This window comes from Culicoides brevitarsis, chromosome 3 (assembly GCF_036172545.1).
Source record: "Culicoides brevitarsis isolate CSIRO-B50_1 chromosome 3, AGI_CSIRO_Cbre_v1, whole genome shotgun sequence".
NCBI lineage: Eukaryota > Metazoa > Arthropoda > Insecta > Diptera > Ceratopogonidae > Culicoides > Culicoides brevitarsis.
Genome location: NC_087087.1, coordinates 26,475,265 through 26,494,276, shown reverse-complemented (window position 1 = coordinate 26,494,276; position 19,012 = coordinate 26,475,265). Strand labels below are relative to the sequence as shown.

Here is a 19,012-nt window from a genome sequence, read left to right as displayed (position 1 = left end):
TATATGGCAGGATCATAGAACAGCTGGATTCGAAAGAAAAAAACGTGTAATCATATAAAAACACAATATTTTAGATGTAAGATGGATGATAAAAAAAAAAGGAGAAAAATTCTTTTTAAATAATAAATATATATTGAATAAATGAATATTCCAGTAAGTTTATATAGAAAATAGTTAAGAAGAAAAAAAAACAAGTAATAAATAATTAAATAAATATAAAAATAGGAATAGGATGATGAAGAAGAAAAACGAGAATGGATATGAAAACACCATATAATATTAAAAAAAAATAAAATTACTGGTCATTGTCGTCGCTACAGGCTCTACAAAATTGATGAATCAAAAAAAAAAACATATAAAAAAATATATATGTATAAATATATATTTATATACAAAAACAAACACAATGTGTATAATACAAACATCTCTCTCCAATTATTTATCTCATTAAATTTATTGAGATTTTTTATATTTTTTCCACACGAACACCAACTTGTGTATAAAAAAAAATTTGTATTTATAAAAAAAAAATAACTTTTTTAATTATTAATATTATAAACATAACATTTTATGTAAAAATTAATATTCTATTCTAATATATTTCATACTATATATAATTAATAATAATTACAAATGAAAAAGACTTGGCAACTAATCGAACTCTAGAAATCTCTCAGTATTTTAAAATAATTTTTTTACGAATATTTTGTACAATTTTTCATACAAACTTGAAAAAAAAATCACTTGAGAAAAGATTGAAAAGTTTTTAACAGAAGCCAGGGGCCACTTTCATTTTTTGCAATTTGTTAAAAAAAAATATGGGTTTTCATACGGTTTGTACAGTAAATAATAAAAAAAAAGTTTCAAGGAAAATAGGTAAAAAATTGTAGAATTTTGTTCAATAGAAAAAAAAAAATATAATCAATACAAATTAAAAAATAAATAAATTTTGATCGCAATGACAAAAAACCCCTTAAATCATAAAAAAAAATATAATAACCCACAACATAGAAACAATATTTTATATATAATATAAAAAAAATGATTTTGAATTAAAGTTTAAAACTTAAGGTTTTTTGTATTTGCTTTTATTCTTATAAAATATATAATAAAAAAATATATGTACATTGCGATCACAAAAAAATACTTAAACACAAACTATAAAACAAATAAACAACAGCGAAATTACACCAAAAAAATGTTAGAAATTAAGGAAACCATATTTTGTCTAAATTACAACAACAACAAGTGAAGAGGTTCCAACAAGTCGGAGATATTAATTTTATTGTGTTTGATTTTTCGTATATTTATTTAATTTCATGTCTCTCTATTTTGTGCCATTCTTATTTTTTGCATTTATTTATGATTTTGTAGCCTTTCAGTTGATGACAGTCGACCACGTAGTAAACTGACTGCCAATTATGTATCGAATTATATTTTAATTTTATTTTTACGTGTAATCAAAGTGTGTCGAATTAAGTTTTTATATTTTAAATCAAAAATAATTTTAGATATTTTTAAAAAATATTTCTTCATATATAATTTTATATAAAAAAAAATATATAAATTAATTACTTTTCATATCAAGAATGATAAAAAAAATAAAAAAAAACTTTACAAACAGTTTACCTGTATGATATCGTGATTATTAGACTTAAGTTATCGAATATTTTGTCCTAAGTTTAAATTAAGTGTGTATTATTATTAATTAATTAATTAAAAAAATATATGAAAAAAAATCATGGAGACGTTCGATTTGCAAGGTTTAAAGAGAAAAAAGTATGGTTGTAAAATAGGAAAGTTAATAAAAATTCAAACAATATAAATTTATAAAAAGTAAGAAAGTTGAAAACCGAAAAAAAATAATAATAGGAATGCATACGAAGACAACTGTAGTATAGTCCAATATAATAAATAAAAAAAAAATAATAAATAACATTAGTTGCAATCAAATAATATTTAATGAAGAAAAAAAAACAAATATTTTAAACGTCCTCTCTGTTCATAATATAATTGTCTGTCTGTCGTACAACAGAAGTTTTTGGAAATTTTTTGTCCTTTTTATAACCAGTTGAAAAAAGTTAATTGAAAGTAAGAAAAAAATGGAAAGTTATGATTTTTGCTTTTAAACAAAAAAAAAGAAGAAGAGAATGAAGGATCTTAGTGTGTAACATAAAAATAAAAGCAGCAAGAAAAATTCAATTAATTAATTAAACAACAAAATAAAGATAAATAATAATTATTATCCTCTAGGCATATAAATATATATGTATAATCTTTAATTGAAATAAAAGAATAAATCAATTCCTAGATAAAAAAAAATATGTGAGTTTTATTTTTAAATTATTTATTTTTCTGAATTTTATAAGAATTTTTTGCAGGTAAAATAAAATGCATCCAAATAATTTGTTTAAATTGATTTAATATTTTAAATTCGAAAAATGTAAAAAAATTTTTAATTAATTTAAAAAATTTAAAAAAAAGTTATTTATTTTTTTGATAAAAACACAATGAAAGTTAAATTTTTTTCCAAATTTTCTTGAAATTTTATTAAAAAATCATTATAAAAATGCATTTCCTCTTAAGAATGGAAATCACAATGAATTTCGTGTAAGGATCCCAATTAACCGGCGAATTTTACTATCTGGTTATCGGTTAGTTAATTTTTAAAAAAATGATATCCGTATCCGGTTTTCCGGTTCGGAAAATGTTTACCAGTTCTCACAACCAAATATGACAAATTGGTATTTTTAATTCTTGTACAAAAAAATTTTTATTGATATTTTTCATAGTTTTTTAAAAAAATATTTAGCATATTTGCATAGCAATTTTGCATGTATATTAGCAATTTTGATATAAAGAATTAGAATTCAGATATTTTCTATTTTAGTCTTATATTAATCTTCTCTGAAAAAAAGGATTAGGTACTTTGCTTTGGAACATTTAAAGATAAATTATTATAGTAAGTATCAATTTCCATCATAAACTTGATTCATAATATTTGCCAAGTCGACGATCCCCATTGCCTCTGTAACATATTGAGGAGTGGTGTTTGCAAAATGGCTGTTTTGCAACAAAAATTACAAGTAGCTAGCGGACTCGTCGTTGCTATGATGGTTATTGAAGAGCGGCTGAACATGCCGACCATGTCGTTCTCTGTAGATTGCGTCGACAATGTGATGCCATTGGTTTATTCCGTTTTTCTAATTCGCAGCGAACTGCGATGAAACACAGTAATTGCCGAATTCCGTAACCAGCGGCTGACGACATTTGTATTTTCGTGTCGGATTTAACGAGTTGAAGTCTTCCATCGTTGGCTGGTTCCTTACAACCCATTTGTGATTATCTCTGTGTCTGTTGAGTCGCAAATCTCTCTGGTAAGTTCTCTCGTCATAGAAACATAAGGTCCTTCTATCGAACAACTTCACGTGATCGCTTTCGTTTTCGTAGTCCAATGCTGGTCCAAAAACTCTGGCAACATACCATCGAAGGTTGAGTTCGATTTTGAGTAAAAAGCTTATAAAAAGATGAGTTGCTCTACTTTATTTATTTTGTTTTAGATTTTCAAAATCCAAAACTTTTGAAAAGCTTCCAATTTTTTTTCCAGAGAATATCAGTTGAAAGTTATGCAATTTTGAACAATCTTTAAAAAGGAGTTTCTTTTTTTTCTTGAAAATTTAAGTTTTCAAAAATGAAATTTTATAGATTTGCATTTCCTTCTCAGAATACAGATTTTATCAAAGAACAATTCAAAAATTTATTTAAATTTGAAAAAAAAACCGAATCGGTTAGTAAAATCCGGTTATGGAGTACTCGGTTTGGGAGCCCTAAATTTTCGTGTAGAAATCCCGTCACTTTCCTCACAAAGAACGATTTCCACGTTACTCGCCTTGTTATGCAACAAAAAATACAACCTTTCCAGGCAAGAAGTCTGAGAGGAAAAAAATTAGTTTTTCTTCACTTTTCACCGACAATAAATAGGGAAACGCCACAATGGTCAAATATTTGAAGCTCCTGCAGTCGCAAGTAAGTGAAATTGGTCGAGATTTTGCGATAAAACACGCAAAAATTACCGTAAAACAGACACCGAAAATTTTTGCTCTGCCCTAATTCCAGTTAAAGGCAAATCGCGGGAGTCGCGCGAACGCGTTTTGAATGTCAGAGATAAGAGATTTCGGGAAGTTCCGTTGATAAAAATGGATTTCTCGTGCCCGATACTCGGTCAAGATCAAATTAGTCAAAGGTGCTACAAACTAGCTCGTGATTAGATAACATAAAATATTGTGTCGACATTCTACGTTCTGTCCTCGGTCGCGTAGTGTAGGCAAAAGTACACGTCTGTACTAAATAATACTTAAGATATTTCGTTATTTGCTAATCTGTTGTTTTGTATTTTAATTTTTTTCTCGAAAGGCTAAACGTGCGGCTTTATACACCGTGGAACACAATCAACGTTGGTTCCATGCCTCATGTGCCGCCGCATCGAAAGTCGCTTTGTCGAAATTCGACCAAAATGTCTATTTGCCGTACGAAAAGTTGTGCGCCAACTTGGAAGTTGTCAAGAAACGCTTGAATCGTCCACTTACGATGTCCGAAAAGGTCCTTTACTCGCATTTGGACGACCCCAAGGGACAAGATATCGAACGTGGAACATCTTATTTGCGTTTGAGACCTGATCGCGTTGCCATGCAAGATGCCACTGCTCAAATGGCGATGCTCCAATTCATCTCGTCGGGCTTGCCAAGAGTTGCGGTGCCCTCGACTATTCACTGTGATCACTTGATCGAAGCCCAAGTTGGCGGCGACAAGGATTTGGCACGTGCCAAGGACATCAACGAGGAAGTTTATCGTTTCTTGCAAACTGCCGGAGCGAAATACGGCGTTGGATTCTGGAAACCCGGATCCGGTATCATCCATCAAATTATCTTGGAGAATTACGGTTTTCCCGGATTGTTGATGATTGGCACGGATTCCCATACTCCGAATGGCGGAGGTCTTGGTGGCTTGTGCATTGGCGTTGGCGGTGCTGATGCTGTTGACGTTATGGCTGATATTCCATGGGAATTGAAGTGCCCCAATGTCATTGGTGTGCATTTGACTGGCAAGATTGGTGGATGGACAAGTCCTAAGGATGTCATTCTTAAGGTGAGTTTTATTTTTTTTAATCAAATTTTTAAATTGATTTTAAACTTTTGTTCCTTAAATCATTTGAAAAGTCAAAAATTCAATAAAAAAAAATTGAAAGAGTAATTTTTTACAAAATTTTGCTTGAAAATTTATTTTTTTTTTAATTTAAAAAATTTTTTTGTATATTTTTTTTATAAAAACTGTAAAAAAATACTCGCAAAGTCAAAAATTCAATATGAAAAATTAAAAAAAAAAAAAATTTCTTACAATTTTTTTTATTTTATTTTTTTTTAAATTTTATAAAATTTAAATTGATTTGAAATTGATTAAAATTTAAATTGAAAAAAAAATCAAAATAATTTTTTTTTTAAAATGCAAAAAAATTAATTAAAAGTCTTATTATTTTTAATTAATATTAAACTTTTTTAACTATGAGTTTTATTTATATAAAATTTAAAAACTAAAAATTGAAAAAATTTTAAAATGAATTCATTTTTTTGTGTTTACTTAAATAAGATTTCTTGACTCTTCAATTTTTTTTTTTAAATTTTTCAATTGAAAAAAAAAAATAGTTTTAAAAATTATTTGAAAAATCAAAAATAAAATAAAATTAATTAAATATAATAAATAACTTTATTCATTTTTCAATTAATTTAAAAAAAATTTTTTTTTGTTCAAATTGAATTTTTTCAATAAAAGTTGGGTATAAATTTGATAAGAAAAATTATTTAAAATAATTAGTCAATAAATTTTCAAAAATATGGTGAAAAAATTTTTAGAAAAGAAAATTTAAAGTAATTTTTTAAGTCAAATGATTTTTTTAAAAATCTTTATAAAAACGAAAAAATCTCAATGAAGTTTTTAACTTTTTTCTAAATTTTTCCATATTTGATTTCTGACTTTTTCATAAAGATAAGAACAAAAAATATGAAATAATTAAAATTTCAAAAAATTATTAAAATTTAATTTCCTTTTTCACAGGTCGCCGATATCTTGACAGTCAAGGGCGGCACGGGAGCCATTGTCGAATACTTTGGCGAAGGTGTCAACTCAATGTCATGCACAGGCATGGCAACAATTTGCAACATGGGTGCCGAAATCGGTGCAACGACGTCAGTTTTCCCCCTCAACGATCGTCAAATCGCTTACCTCAAATCAACGAAACGCGATGCCATCGGCGCCGAAGCTCAAAAATACAAGGAAAAACTTTTGACTGCCGACAAGGGTGCTCAATACGATCGCGTCATCGAAATCAACTTGGATACCTTGGAGCCTCACGTAAACGGACCCTTCACGCCCGACTTGGCGCATCCCATTAGCAAACTTGGCGAAAATGCCAAGAAGAACGGCTACCCAATGGACATCAAAGTCGGTTTAATTGGCTCGTGCACCAACTCCTCGTACGAAGATATGGGTCGTTGTGCCTCGATTGCCAAGAATGCCATGAAGCACGGCATCAAATCGAAGATTCCCTTCAACGTGACACCCGGATCGGAACAAGTTCGTGCCACGATCGCGCGTGACGGCATCTCGAAGACGTTGGAAGAGTTCGGAGGCACTGTTTTGGCAAATGCTTGCGGTCCCTGCATCGGTCAATGGGATCGTCGTGATGTCAAAAAGGGCGACAAGAACACAATTGTCACGTCGTACAACCGAAACTTCACCGGACGTAATGATGCCAATCCAGCAACGCATTGTTTCGTCACGAGTCCCGAAATGGTGACAGCTTTGTCGATTGCCGGGCGTTTGGATTTCAATCCCATCACGGATACCTTGACCGGAGCTGATGGCAAACCCTTCAAATTGGAGTCGCCCTATGGCGATGAATTGCCAACTAAGGGATTCGATCCTGGCATGGATACCTACCAAGCTCCCCCATCGGATGGCAGCTCCGTGAAAGTTGATGTCGATCCAAAATCGAACCGTTTGCAATTATTGTCGCCCTTCGACAAGTGGGATGGCAAAGATTTGACCGATATGACTGTTTTGATCAAAGTCAAGGGAAAGTGCACCACTGATCACATCTCCGCTGCTGGCCCATGGTTGAAATTCCGCGGTCATTTAGATAACATCTCCAACAACATGTTCATTGGAGCCACAAATAGCGAAAATGGCGAAATGAACAACATCAAGAACCAAGATACCGGCGCATGGGGTGCTGTTCCCGATGTTGCTCGTCACTACAAGGCAAAGGGCATCCGATGGGTCGCTGTCGGCGACGAAAATTACGGCGAGGGATCGTCTCGCGAACATGCAGCTCTTGAACCCCGTCACTTGGGAGGTCGTGCCATCATTGTAAAGTCTTTCGCTCGCATTCACGAGACAAATTTGAAGAAACAAGGTTTGCTTCCTCTTACCTTCGCTAATCCAGCTGATTATGATAAGGTAAATTTTTGCTTGGTTTGGATTATTTTATAAAAATCTCAAGAAAAATTTAATTTTTTTTTTCATAGGTTCAACCTACCGATAAAATTTCCATCTTGGGCTTGGACAAATTCGCTCCTGGCAAACAATTAGACTGTGAAATCAAGCATGCCGACGGCAAAGTCGACAAAATCAAGTTGAATCACTCCTTCAACGACTTGCAAATCACCTGGTTCCGTGCCGGAAGCGCCTTGAATCGCATGAAGGAAATTGCTGCTGGCAAGTAAGATGCTAAAGAAGACATAAACACTATGCAATAAGGGATGCTGTTTCGTTGTATTGTCGTTATTTCTAAAAAAAAACAAACAAAAACAACTGAAAAATGAAGTCAAGTCAAATAATTAGAATTAAACATGAAATTTTTGTTTTAATTTAAATGTGTTGTCACACACGAGTTTATAATAATTTCGACGGAATTCGATAATAAATAGATTTAAAGCCAAAAAAAAATTATTAAAATAATGAATATTGAGTCATACCTATATGATATCTTTGTAGATTTATAAATAGCGATTATTATGCTACATTTGAATAAAATTTGAAAATGGCCCTCAATCTAAAAATTAATTATTCGTGTTGATTTATTTCACAATTTTTTCCCTGCTGAAAAATTTTCTTTATGGATTTGATTTTTTTTTAATAAAATTTTCCTGAAATAATTAAAAAATAAATAGGTAAGTATTTAATTATTCAAAAAAAAAAAATATTTTTATTTATTTTTTTTATATTTTATTTTATTTAATATAAATTTATTTTCAAATTATTATTTAAAATAAAATTTAAATGTTTTTTTTTTTATTTTTAATTTTTCAATTATTTTAATTATTTTTTAAAAATTATTTTCTTTCTTTATTTAAAAAGATTAAAAATTTACAATTTTAATATAATTTTTTTCAATTTTATATTTAAATTACTTTTTTAGTGAGGAATTTTTTGAAATAATTATTTTATTTTTATTTTATTTTCACACTTTTAATATCAATAATTTATCAATTAGTTAAATAATAAAAAAATATTTTTTAAATTCTTATAAATTATTTTTTTAATTTTTTAAAAATAATTTTTGATTTTTTTGATTTTATTTTATTTATTTTTTTTAAAATAAATTAATTAAATTTAAATTTTTATATTTAATTTAATTTTTTATAATTATATTTTTATATTATTTTTCAAAATAAATTTTGAATATTTTTTCAAATTATTTAATTATTTTTTAATAAAAATTAATAATTTACGTAATTAAATTATTTTTCATTTTTTTTATTATTTATTTAGAATTTTTTTTAATTATTTTTTTAATTCCCACTTTTTTTAAATTATTATTAAATAATTAATTCAATAATAAATTTTTGTTTAAATTATAAAGTATTTAATTTTTTAAAACTTTTTTTGATAAATTTTTAATTTATTTATTTTTAAATTAATTATTTAATTAAATTATTTTTAATATCTTTTTTTAAATATTTTTTTGATCAAATTTTATTTTATTTATTTTAAAAATAATTTATTAAATTTTCAATGTAATTTTTTATAATTAAATTTTCATATTATTTTTAAAAATAATTTTTAAATTTGTCAACTAAACTAATTGTTTTTTTATGATTTATTTAATTTAATGTTTTATAATTATTTTTTTTTAATTTTTCAACATTTCAGAACGTTGCGCAAAATTATCGATAAAATTTCATTCAAAGTTAGCGGTACGATCAGCGTGGAGACGACTTCAAATAATATTTCTCCCTCTATCCATTCACATTTCTTTCGCGATTCCCCTTTACGGTAACTCATTAACGAATCCAAAGCAAGAACGAGACAACACGATAAAAACTTGAATGAAAAATCCCATTCAAGAAACTTGAATGCAAATTCGGCAAAATACAAAATTAACGGATCCGATCGCGATTTCAATGTGTGTTCGGCATACTTAAACTTCGGGTCTCACACATGATCATAGTGCTGAATATTTTTGCACTACACATTCTCGCACTATACAAACCCATCGGCTGTATTAGTTTCGTATCGAGTGACGACGAGATAGGACTGTTTGAGTCACTTTTTTTCACTTCAAAAGCAAATATTTTCATTCATTGTGAAATATATTATTTTATTTTTAAAAAAAAATTATATAATTTAATTTGAATTTATTTTAATAGTAACCTAATTTTGAAAAAAAAAAAATTGAAAATAAAAAAGTTTTATATTTAAAAAAAAAAAATTGTGCGTTAGTATTTTTTTTTTTCGTGATTCCCCTTTTTTTCTAATTTTCGTCGTTAACGATCGTTTCACTTCGTCGTCGCAACGCCCCACTTTTTATCCTTACAAAAAATTGCAACGAATAAAAATAAAATATTTATATTAAAAAAAATGTGATTTGGTGAATTAAATAAAAAAAATGTTTTTTTTTTGTATATCTTATCAAAAAGTGATAACATTAAAATAATTATTTTTTTTTAAATATTTACGTCATTCGCTCATTTGTCGCCAATAAATTGAAAAAAAAATTTAAATGGAAAAAATGTGCTGATTTAGCGAGAGACCTTTAAATAAAGTTTCAGATTTCAAGAATTTCAATGGCAATAAAAAAATAAATTATTAGTAGCAGGAAATGCAAATTTATCAAAAAAAAAATGAATAATTTTTTAATTATTATTCATATAAGCATTTTAATTATTACATTATAAAAAAAAAGTCGCAGTAGAATAAGAGATCATCGCACCCACATGGAATTCTTGCTCATTTGACTTTATTAGTTTAACACGTTTCTACTAAATAAAAATAAAAATGACGATGATGACACAAGAAAGAGAGAGGCAAACGAACTTTCTGCTTAAATTTTTCATACAAATTGAATAAATAATCTCGTCTTTTTTCACCTTTTTTTTTTTTGGCGTTCTATGGAATGAAATTAACATTAAAACATCTTTCTATTCTAAATACTAGATATATTCGAATGTGTATTTATTTATTGATGATGATGATGTTGTCGGTCATTCGTACACACTCATTTCAATTCAACCAAAAAAATTTAAAATATAAAATTTAACCTTGAACACAAATTTCGCACTTTGCCAGACCATAGCGAAAAAAAAAGCGAAATGTGTTCATCGCAAAAATTTATTACTACTTGCTTACGAAACCTACACGCATTCAACTTTTTTTGGCAAAAGTATTTTAGATTACAGAATTTAAATGTCCCTTGAGCTATGAGCACTTTTTTTTGCGCTGACTCCATGGGTTATTAAAGTGATCTAGATAGATCATTAAATCGAGAGCCGTGCTTCAGTTTCAGTTCAGTTTCCTGAAAACATGTCGACGCAAAAAAAAATTTAATAAACATAATGTCATATGTGTACAAAAGCGGGTCGAACAGGCAGAGGCAACATATAGTTACATGATGAATTGCGTTTTATTTCATTTTTAAATGTTTTTTTTTTCGTCGTTGTCTGGATAAGAGAGCACGACTTGTGTGTTACTTATTAGCACATCAAGTGTGGTGGTGGTTTAAAAATACATTTTTTTTTTCATATATACCTAAAAAAGTACGAAAAATATTATAAGTTCACTGACATAACTTCAACAGACAATGCGAATGTTTATGTAGAGTAGAAATAGTAGACAATTGTGCAAAAATAAAAAAAAATTAATTGTTGATTTTATTGTTGTTTCTAATAAAATAAATAGTAAATACTTTACTAACAAACTTTCTTATCAAACGTACCTATTGTTCACTTGGTATATGTAGGACACGTTGTACACTCGATAAGAAGGTATTTAATTGTTTCGCATGTGATGTGGCGAAAAAATTTTTTTTTGAGAGACATTTAACATATGATTTAATTTTTAAATACAACGTTGTAGAAAAAAAGGTTAATAACATTGAAATTTTTCATTGGCAAGGGGCCATATGAATTTTTTTTTCGGCATGTCTTGTCTGTCTAGCCGGTAGAAGTCATTTAAACATAAAAAAATGTAAATTTTTTGTTTGAACATCATAAATGTGTCATAAAGTATATCGGAGTTTTAATTATTATTCCGCGAAGAAGCGTTTAAAAAAAATCGGTAGTAGATGAAGGCTTCAATTGTTACCGAAAAAAATTGAAAGTAATTAAATGAAATATTAAAAGGTAATTTTTACTAAATCGATGGATCTTTTCTTTCATTTTATCAGATAACTTTCAATGTGACGAATAATTATTTTTAACATAGTTTGAGATAATTTTAAAACTTTTATGAGTGGATCGATAGTGTTACTACTCGTTTCATTTTGTTGTAATTAAATAAAATACAATAAATTCTCGACATCCTGATTGTTCTGCTTTTTTGGTCCAGTTTGGTGATGCGATTTGTGTTACAGTTGACATGACATAAAACATAAAAAGATACAAAAAGAACAAAAATTCAACAGCGATTGGGCCAGCGAGTTTTGGGCTCTATTTGTCAAGAAATTTGAACTTAAGTTCGTTTTTTTTTTTGCAAAAATTGCGGAAGAAGAACGGAAATCGCTTCTAAATGGATAGATATGAATCTTAAAAGCAGTTGAAGCTTCTTGTGGTCTTTTTGTTGGAATGTCGGTTCTAATTGCTTCTTATATAAGTTGTAGATGTTGATTGATTTAATTTCTTTGAGTTTTGCTTTTTGATGCATATTTTAGCATTTTATGATGATTTTCGAAGTATCATATCCCGGGCGAAAAGGATAAATCGCACAACTGCACTTTTTGACAAAATTGAGTTAAGAATGATAAAATATGCTTATAGACGAGTATTTTAAGATACATTGAGAGATTTTCAAAAATTTTGAAAAAATATGAGTTTTATTCTCTAGGCTATGAATTTTATTATTGAGTCAAATTTCAAAATTTCTCGTAATCATTTTTTGTTTATGTTTTTGTGTTGTTTATGCCTTATTAATGTATAAAAAGTAAATTTGAACTTAAAAATTTGGAAAAATCTTAAAATTGGAAGACTTAAAAAATCTCATTTTTATATGAAATTTTGTGCAATTGTGCGATTTATCCTTTTTCTCAATAAAAAATTTTCTGTACAAAAATTGTTTTTATGGGCCAATCATTTACTTTTGTAAGCTTGAAAATAAAGAAATAGTTTTTTAAAAAATTTTTACAGCTCAAAAACCGTAAAAAACTTTAAATCGATTTTTCTCAGTTTGTTAAAAATGTTAGTTGTGCGATTTATCCTTTTCGCCCGGGATATAGTTCTTCAAGTTTTAACTTGAACGTATTCGGTGGAAAAAATCACAGCAAAAATCATGTTGAAAGAGATAAGCGTTCTTGAATGCACTCTGTTTAAGACTCTTCAATTTTCACAAGTATACTTCATAAGGCGTCATCCATTAAAGGCGTCGGCAAAAATAGGGCATTTTTTGACCCCCACCCCCCCTATAATCGTAAACCGTCGAAATTTAACAACCCCCCCTAATTTACGACGTGTTTTTTAACATGACCCCCCCCCCCCCTCACTGAAAAGGAAATTTTTAGTACCAGTTCAAATTTCAATGAAAGCTCGTGAAAAATTTGAAAAAAAACTCAATGAAAATTTGAAAAAACAAGATTACAAAGTCTAAAATACTTGAAGTATTTTAAATAATTCAAAACGAAAAATTTTTAAATCGTGAATATGGCATATTTTTACGACGCCGTACATTTCTGTTTACCCCCCTCCCCCCCTCGTCGGAATCCGTCGTAAATTTGATGAACCCCACCCCCCCTAAACTGCCGACGCCATTAATGGATGACGCCATAATCTAAAGTAATTTAACTTGAAAACCTTTCTGATACGAGTCCATTTCGAATGCTTGTAGTAGTAGATTATTGTTTTCAGATATCTCAGGAAAAGGACTTTTATAGCAAACGTGTAATTTTTTGTATAAACGTAAGAATCTTAAGTCAAGTAAATTTTATGAATCATCAAATTTTGTACTAAAATTCGTTCATAGACTTCTGATTCGAGATGCAAACATCTCATATTTATTATTTTCGAACGAATTTCAGTACAAAATTTGATGATTTATGAAAAGTTACTGACTTAAGATCCTTACGTTCATACAAAAAATATTACACGTTTGAATCCTTACTCGATTTTCAACGAATTTAGAATCATTTCGAACCTGAAAAAAAACAGAAGCAAAAAAAAACTAAAAACCAGACGTTTCCATCAAATTATGAAATCGCACGCTACTTAACCTTAATTTAATAAATTATATATTTATGTCTGGACCTATTTAAGATACAAACAAAAACATAATTATAAAAGAGCTACTTACCTGAAAAATTATTAAATAAATCCTAAAAAGGTATAATTAGAGCTAAAACATAGATTGAGGTCTCTTCATGTCACCCATTTTTGGAACTCTTAATTAGACAGATGACTTGAACTTTTCGTTAATCATTCATAAAAAAAACTTCTTCTTCTTACACAAAAAAACGAATTGAAGCTCATTATCCGCGAATTTCTTCTTCCTCGTTTCCATAAAATTTCTCACAATTGTGACGCAAATTAATTCTGACAAGTAAAATGTTAAAATCCCTAAAAATCCATTGTGGTATCTTAATTCCTATATAAATTAGAGTCATTTTTTATGCCGAATATCAAAGTATAATTTTTGTGATAAAATATGAATGAAAGCCGACTTACCTTAACGTTTGGTACAACATCAACGAATCTTTCGAAGAATTTTAATGGTGTTATTGCAAAGATTTATTCCACACATACTTACAACATATATTCGCCGGAATAACGCGCAGCAGCAGCAAAAATAACAATGAGCATGAACAAGCCAAACAGCGCAGAGAACGGCGATGGTTGGCCGGCTAGTTGTTGTTACATGTCGGTCGATTGTTGTTGAACAGACCTTGAAAATTTCATTCATGTAAATGTTTATTTTTCGTTTTCCTTTTAATATTTGTATGCCATTTTTGAATGAATGTAAAATAAATAAGCGAAAGGTATTTTTTTTCGTCTTGTTATTCAATTCATTCATTTCTTTTTTTTTCCATCGTTTTATGATCTCCTCGCATGCTTGTGGCATGTTTGTGTGGTGCAAATAGCACAAAACAAGACATACACAAAGAATAAGTGAGATAACAAAATAGGCACTATTAATCAAACAACCAGCAACATTGAGACTTGACCACACAATTTATTGTTTTATGATGATGATCTTTTAATTATCTTTATCATGCGTCGCTATGCGTTGTTCACAAATGATCCAATTTCAAGGATACACGGAACGGATGAAGTGCCAGTTGACGTGCATAATGATTTTATAAACAATGAGACACTTTCCCATGCATCGCGGTTCGCCGACGAAGACAATATTGCTCATTCAAACCGCGTTTATTTACACAAATACAAAAAAAAAACTTTTTTTTTTCATGCATTTTTATGACAAGTTTGAATGAAAAGTGCATCAACGTACATATTTAAGGCACACACAAAAAAAAATATGTATAACAAAACCGTCGTCGTCTCTTCTTCTTCGTCGTCGTCTTCAGAGCACTTTACATCAAAAACCTACGCGATAAAATAAATGTTAATGATGAAAAGAAATGCAAACAATGTGGTCTCTCTCGCATATAATATATAATAATAATGAAATGTCGTCCTCTCGAACATATGTGTGAATTAAATTAAGAAAAGTTTTGCAAAGAAGTGGTTTAAATACGGCTGAACTTCATGTACGACATATATTCTTATTCTGGTCATGGGAAAGTTATACTGGAATTTGTTAACTGCAAACATTTTTGTTGTAACATAATTATAATTTGCATTACAACGTTCTGTATTTGAGAAAAATACTAAATTTAAAAAAGGGAAAATATTTCACCACATCACATCTTTCGAATTTCTCTCGCATGAAAATTTTTTTCCCAGACCCAGATACAAAAAAAAAACACGTGTCAATGTGTTTTGCGAATATTTTAATATTTTATAATACCGAGACACGAAAAAAAAAGTTATATTTGGATGGGAGAATTTTTTCATCATTTTTTCATATTAATTACTTTTTTTCTATTGTGTCTACGTCGCACGACATATTTCATTTAATGAAATGCGTAACAACTCAAGGCCCTTTTGAAATTACTTTATAATGTTTAATGATGCGTGGAAGGAGATAAGGATCTTTTCTTCGTGGTTTTTGCAGAGACATGACATGAAAAATGTTGTTCTTTAAAGTTTTAGAGTCAAAGAAAATCAATTAATTGGATTCAATAGATTGAAATAAAGAAAAATTGATCAGGAATAAATTTTGATCAATTTTTTTCCTTTCATGGGTTGGATGTGCCTCCGCTGCAGTTTTTATAAGTCATTTATTACTGCTTCTTGTTATTCAGCGTGAAGCTTTAAGTAATCACTAATCCTATCACAAAACAATTCGTCAATAAAAGTTATAAAAAAAAAATTAATTCAAATACATATAGGGCGAAAATACACGAAAACTTTCTTAGATGCATCTTAATTTGACCAATTTCTTAAATTTTTCAATAGGAAAGTTTACGATCTCTTTTGTCAAATCATTGTACTTGGTCAGGAGATCGCAAAGTAAACCAAATGGGTTGTCAATGTGATATTTATGTTGTTGTCTAGTTGATCGTGTGTAAATGTCCTTATTTCTGTTAATAGTGAATGTGATTTTAAGCAGGCCATTTACAATTTTATATTGCTTTATCTCTTGCATTTCGACGCCAAATGGATCTTTTAAGGTTATTTTTTTTTGCTTTTCAAAATTCGATGGTTGTCCTTTGTTGATGTGCTTCTATTAATTTATGTTCTTAGTTTGAATTTTTTAAGTAATAGATTTAATTAGATTTTTGTGCTCTATATCAACTTGATGAATTAATTGCCTTCCCTAGTTGAACTTGTTCTTGAATAAAATGTTGCATTATGAATATCTTCAATTGATCCATTATGGGTTCATTTTTATCGTTAAATCTTACCTTAAAAAGCTTGAAGTTCCAAAAATATCATCTTTGATCTTTAATTTAAAATTAATTTTGTCTTTTGGTTATCCTCCATTTGGTTCAGTTGACTTTAACAATCTCATAGTACTCTCTCAAGCCCAGTTGGAAATTTTTACCTTTGTTAGAATTTTGTTTGTAGAATTTTTTTACGAATTTGACTAAAATTATTACTTTAGGACTTTCATTGTGAATTTTGTAACCTGAAACAAAAAAAAAATTTAAATTAAACTGATTTAAACTCCAAAAATTGATCGGTTCATCAAAGATTGTTAATCCACATCTTAATTATCATTTTAATCTCTAAAACATTTGATCACATGGAATGTTGAAGGGGTTGTTTCGACAACGTGTTTCACGTTGTTTACAAGTCGATGTCACATTCTGCAAAAAAAAAAAAAAAAAAAAACTGACAGAAACATAAAATCAAATTAAATTCAAACCATCAGTTGTTGAAAAGACATCGTTAGAACTTACCCGAGAACAATTCCATTAAATTGTTTTAACAACTACTAATTCTGAAAAATTTTCACTTTACTTTGTGCACATATCCATTTACTCGTCTTCATTGATGATCTGACTTGCTAAATTATTTTCCGCTTTTTAATATTTACACAATCTTCGTTTATTTCTTCTTAGTTTTTTTTCCCGTGTGCGTCTCGTTACAGCTCCATCCATGAGAGAGGAGCAACAGACAACAACAAAAAAAAAACGGCTAAGAAGAACACCAACTTGAAACGGAAATTACCGCTATATAATTTACCTGTGTGAGGAGAGATAACAAGTTACTAAATTAACAAGAAATATTGAAATATGTATTTATTGGCAGATTTAATATTGTGTTTGGCGCATGTATAAATATGTTTGAAGAGAAGTAAAAAAAAGTGTATGAGATGATTATGAGTGTGGGGAAGGTAAATATCAGTGTAATACGTTTTGTATTGTTGTTGTTGTTATTTGATTGGTATTTGGTGTTTTAACTCGTGGCTGTGGAATGCGATTATTTTGCTCTCGCACTTTTGAGAGATATCTCATTTTTTTTTCTTTACCTTTTTTTTCGGATGTTTGCTTGTTAAGGAAAATATTAACGAGCTTGTGAGTAATTAAAAGGTTTTAAGTCATCAATGCGATGAGCGTTTGAGTAAATAAATAAATATTTAATGAAAAAAAAATGATTGCTTACTTTTGATTTGAATTCACTGGCTCCCCTGAGGTTATCAATAGCGACGAACCTTATCAGCAAAGTGACTTCTTTTGCACATTCCTGTCGCATGAATTAATCGCAAAATTAAAAACTAATCAAAAGTCCACGTTCCGCACATTTTGAGCGAGACAAATTTACTTACACCTTTGCTTTCCTCCATTAACACCCTTACATGGCGAGTTTTAATATTCCGACATTCCCTTATACAATATAATGAAGAGCCATAAAAATTTTACATAATCATAATTAAATATTTGATATGCGAATTGCGACGAAAAGAAATGCAGAATTATGTAAGAATCGATGTCTGTCTGTTGGTTAAAATTTTTATTTAAAAATGTGCATTGGGTTAAAAGTTTTAAAAAATAATTTTAAAATTTTTTAAATTTTGCCTTGGGATTCTCTTATGAAATTGTGCTTTGGGATTTTCTTTTGAAATTTTGCTTTGGGATTTTTTTTTGAAATTGTGCCTTGGGATTCTCTTTTGAAATTTTCTTCTAAAATTGTGCCTTGGGATTTTCTTTAAAAACTTATTTTGAAATTTTGCTTTTGGATTTTTTTTTTGAAATTGTGCCTTGGGATTCTCTTTCGAAATTGTGCTTTGGGATTTTCTTTTGAAATTGTGCCTTGGGATTCTCTTTCGAAATTGTGCCTTGGGATTTTCTTTTGAAATTGTGCTTTGGGATTTCTTTTGAAATTGTGCCTTGGGATTCTCTTTCGAAATTGTGCCTTGGGATTTTTTTTTGAAATTGTGCCTTGGGATTTTCTTTCGAAATTGTGCCTTGGGATTTTTTTAAAGTTTTGCTTTGGGATTTTTTTTGAAACTGTGCCTTGGGATTCTCTTTCGAAATTGTGCCTTGGGATTCCCTTTTGAAATTTTGCCTTGGGATTTTCTTTTGAAATTGTGCCTTGGGATTTTCTTTCGAAATTGTGCCTTGGGATATCTATATCTAAATGTGCATTGGGCTAACTTCAAAATGTGAATTAAAAAGGACCCAATGCACATTTTGAACTTTTCACCCAATGCACATTCAAAAATTTCGCCCCAATGCACATTTTCAACTTATAAAATGCATTAAAATAAAGAATTCAAACAAAATTTCAAATTTAAACTCAAAATCTATCTATTTTTTCCTTCTAACGACAACTTTCTACACCTTTTATTTTAAACACTCTACCAAATTCGATTAATTGTTGTTGTTTTTAAAAGTCTTAGAATATCGTCATACGTGTCGTCAACGAATGTCGTACTACCGAGATATATTGGTAGATATGAACGTGAG

The 19,012-nt window shown here is 29.1% G+C and overlaps 1 protein-coding gene across 1 annotated transcript; it reads left to right on the top strand.

Moving 5' to 3' along the window:
• Positions 1–3,880: 3,880 nt before the first annotated feature.
• LOC134835894 (probable aconitate hydratase, mitochondrial) lies at positions 3,881–8,106 on the top strand. Its single transcript, XM_063850896.1, has 4 exons — positions 3,881–4,026; positions 4,414–5,145; positions 6,109–7,512; positions 7,581–8,106. Exons 1-4 carry the CDS (start codon positions 3,994–3,996, stop codon positions 7,776–7,778), a joined length of 2,367 nt encoding a protein of 788 aa, XP_063706966.1. The 5' UTR covers positions 3,881–3,993; the 3' UTR covers positions 7,779–8,106.
• The last annotated feature ends 10,906 nt before the right edge of the window (positions 8,107–19,012 follow it).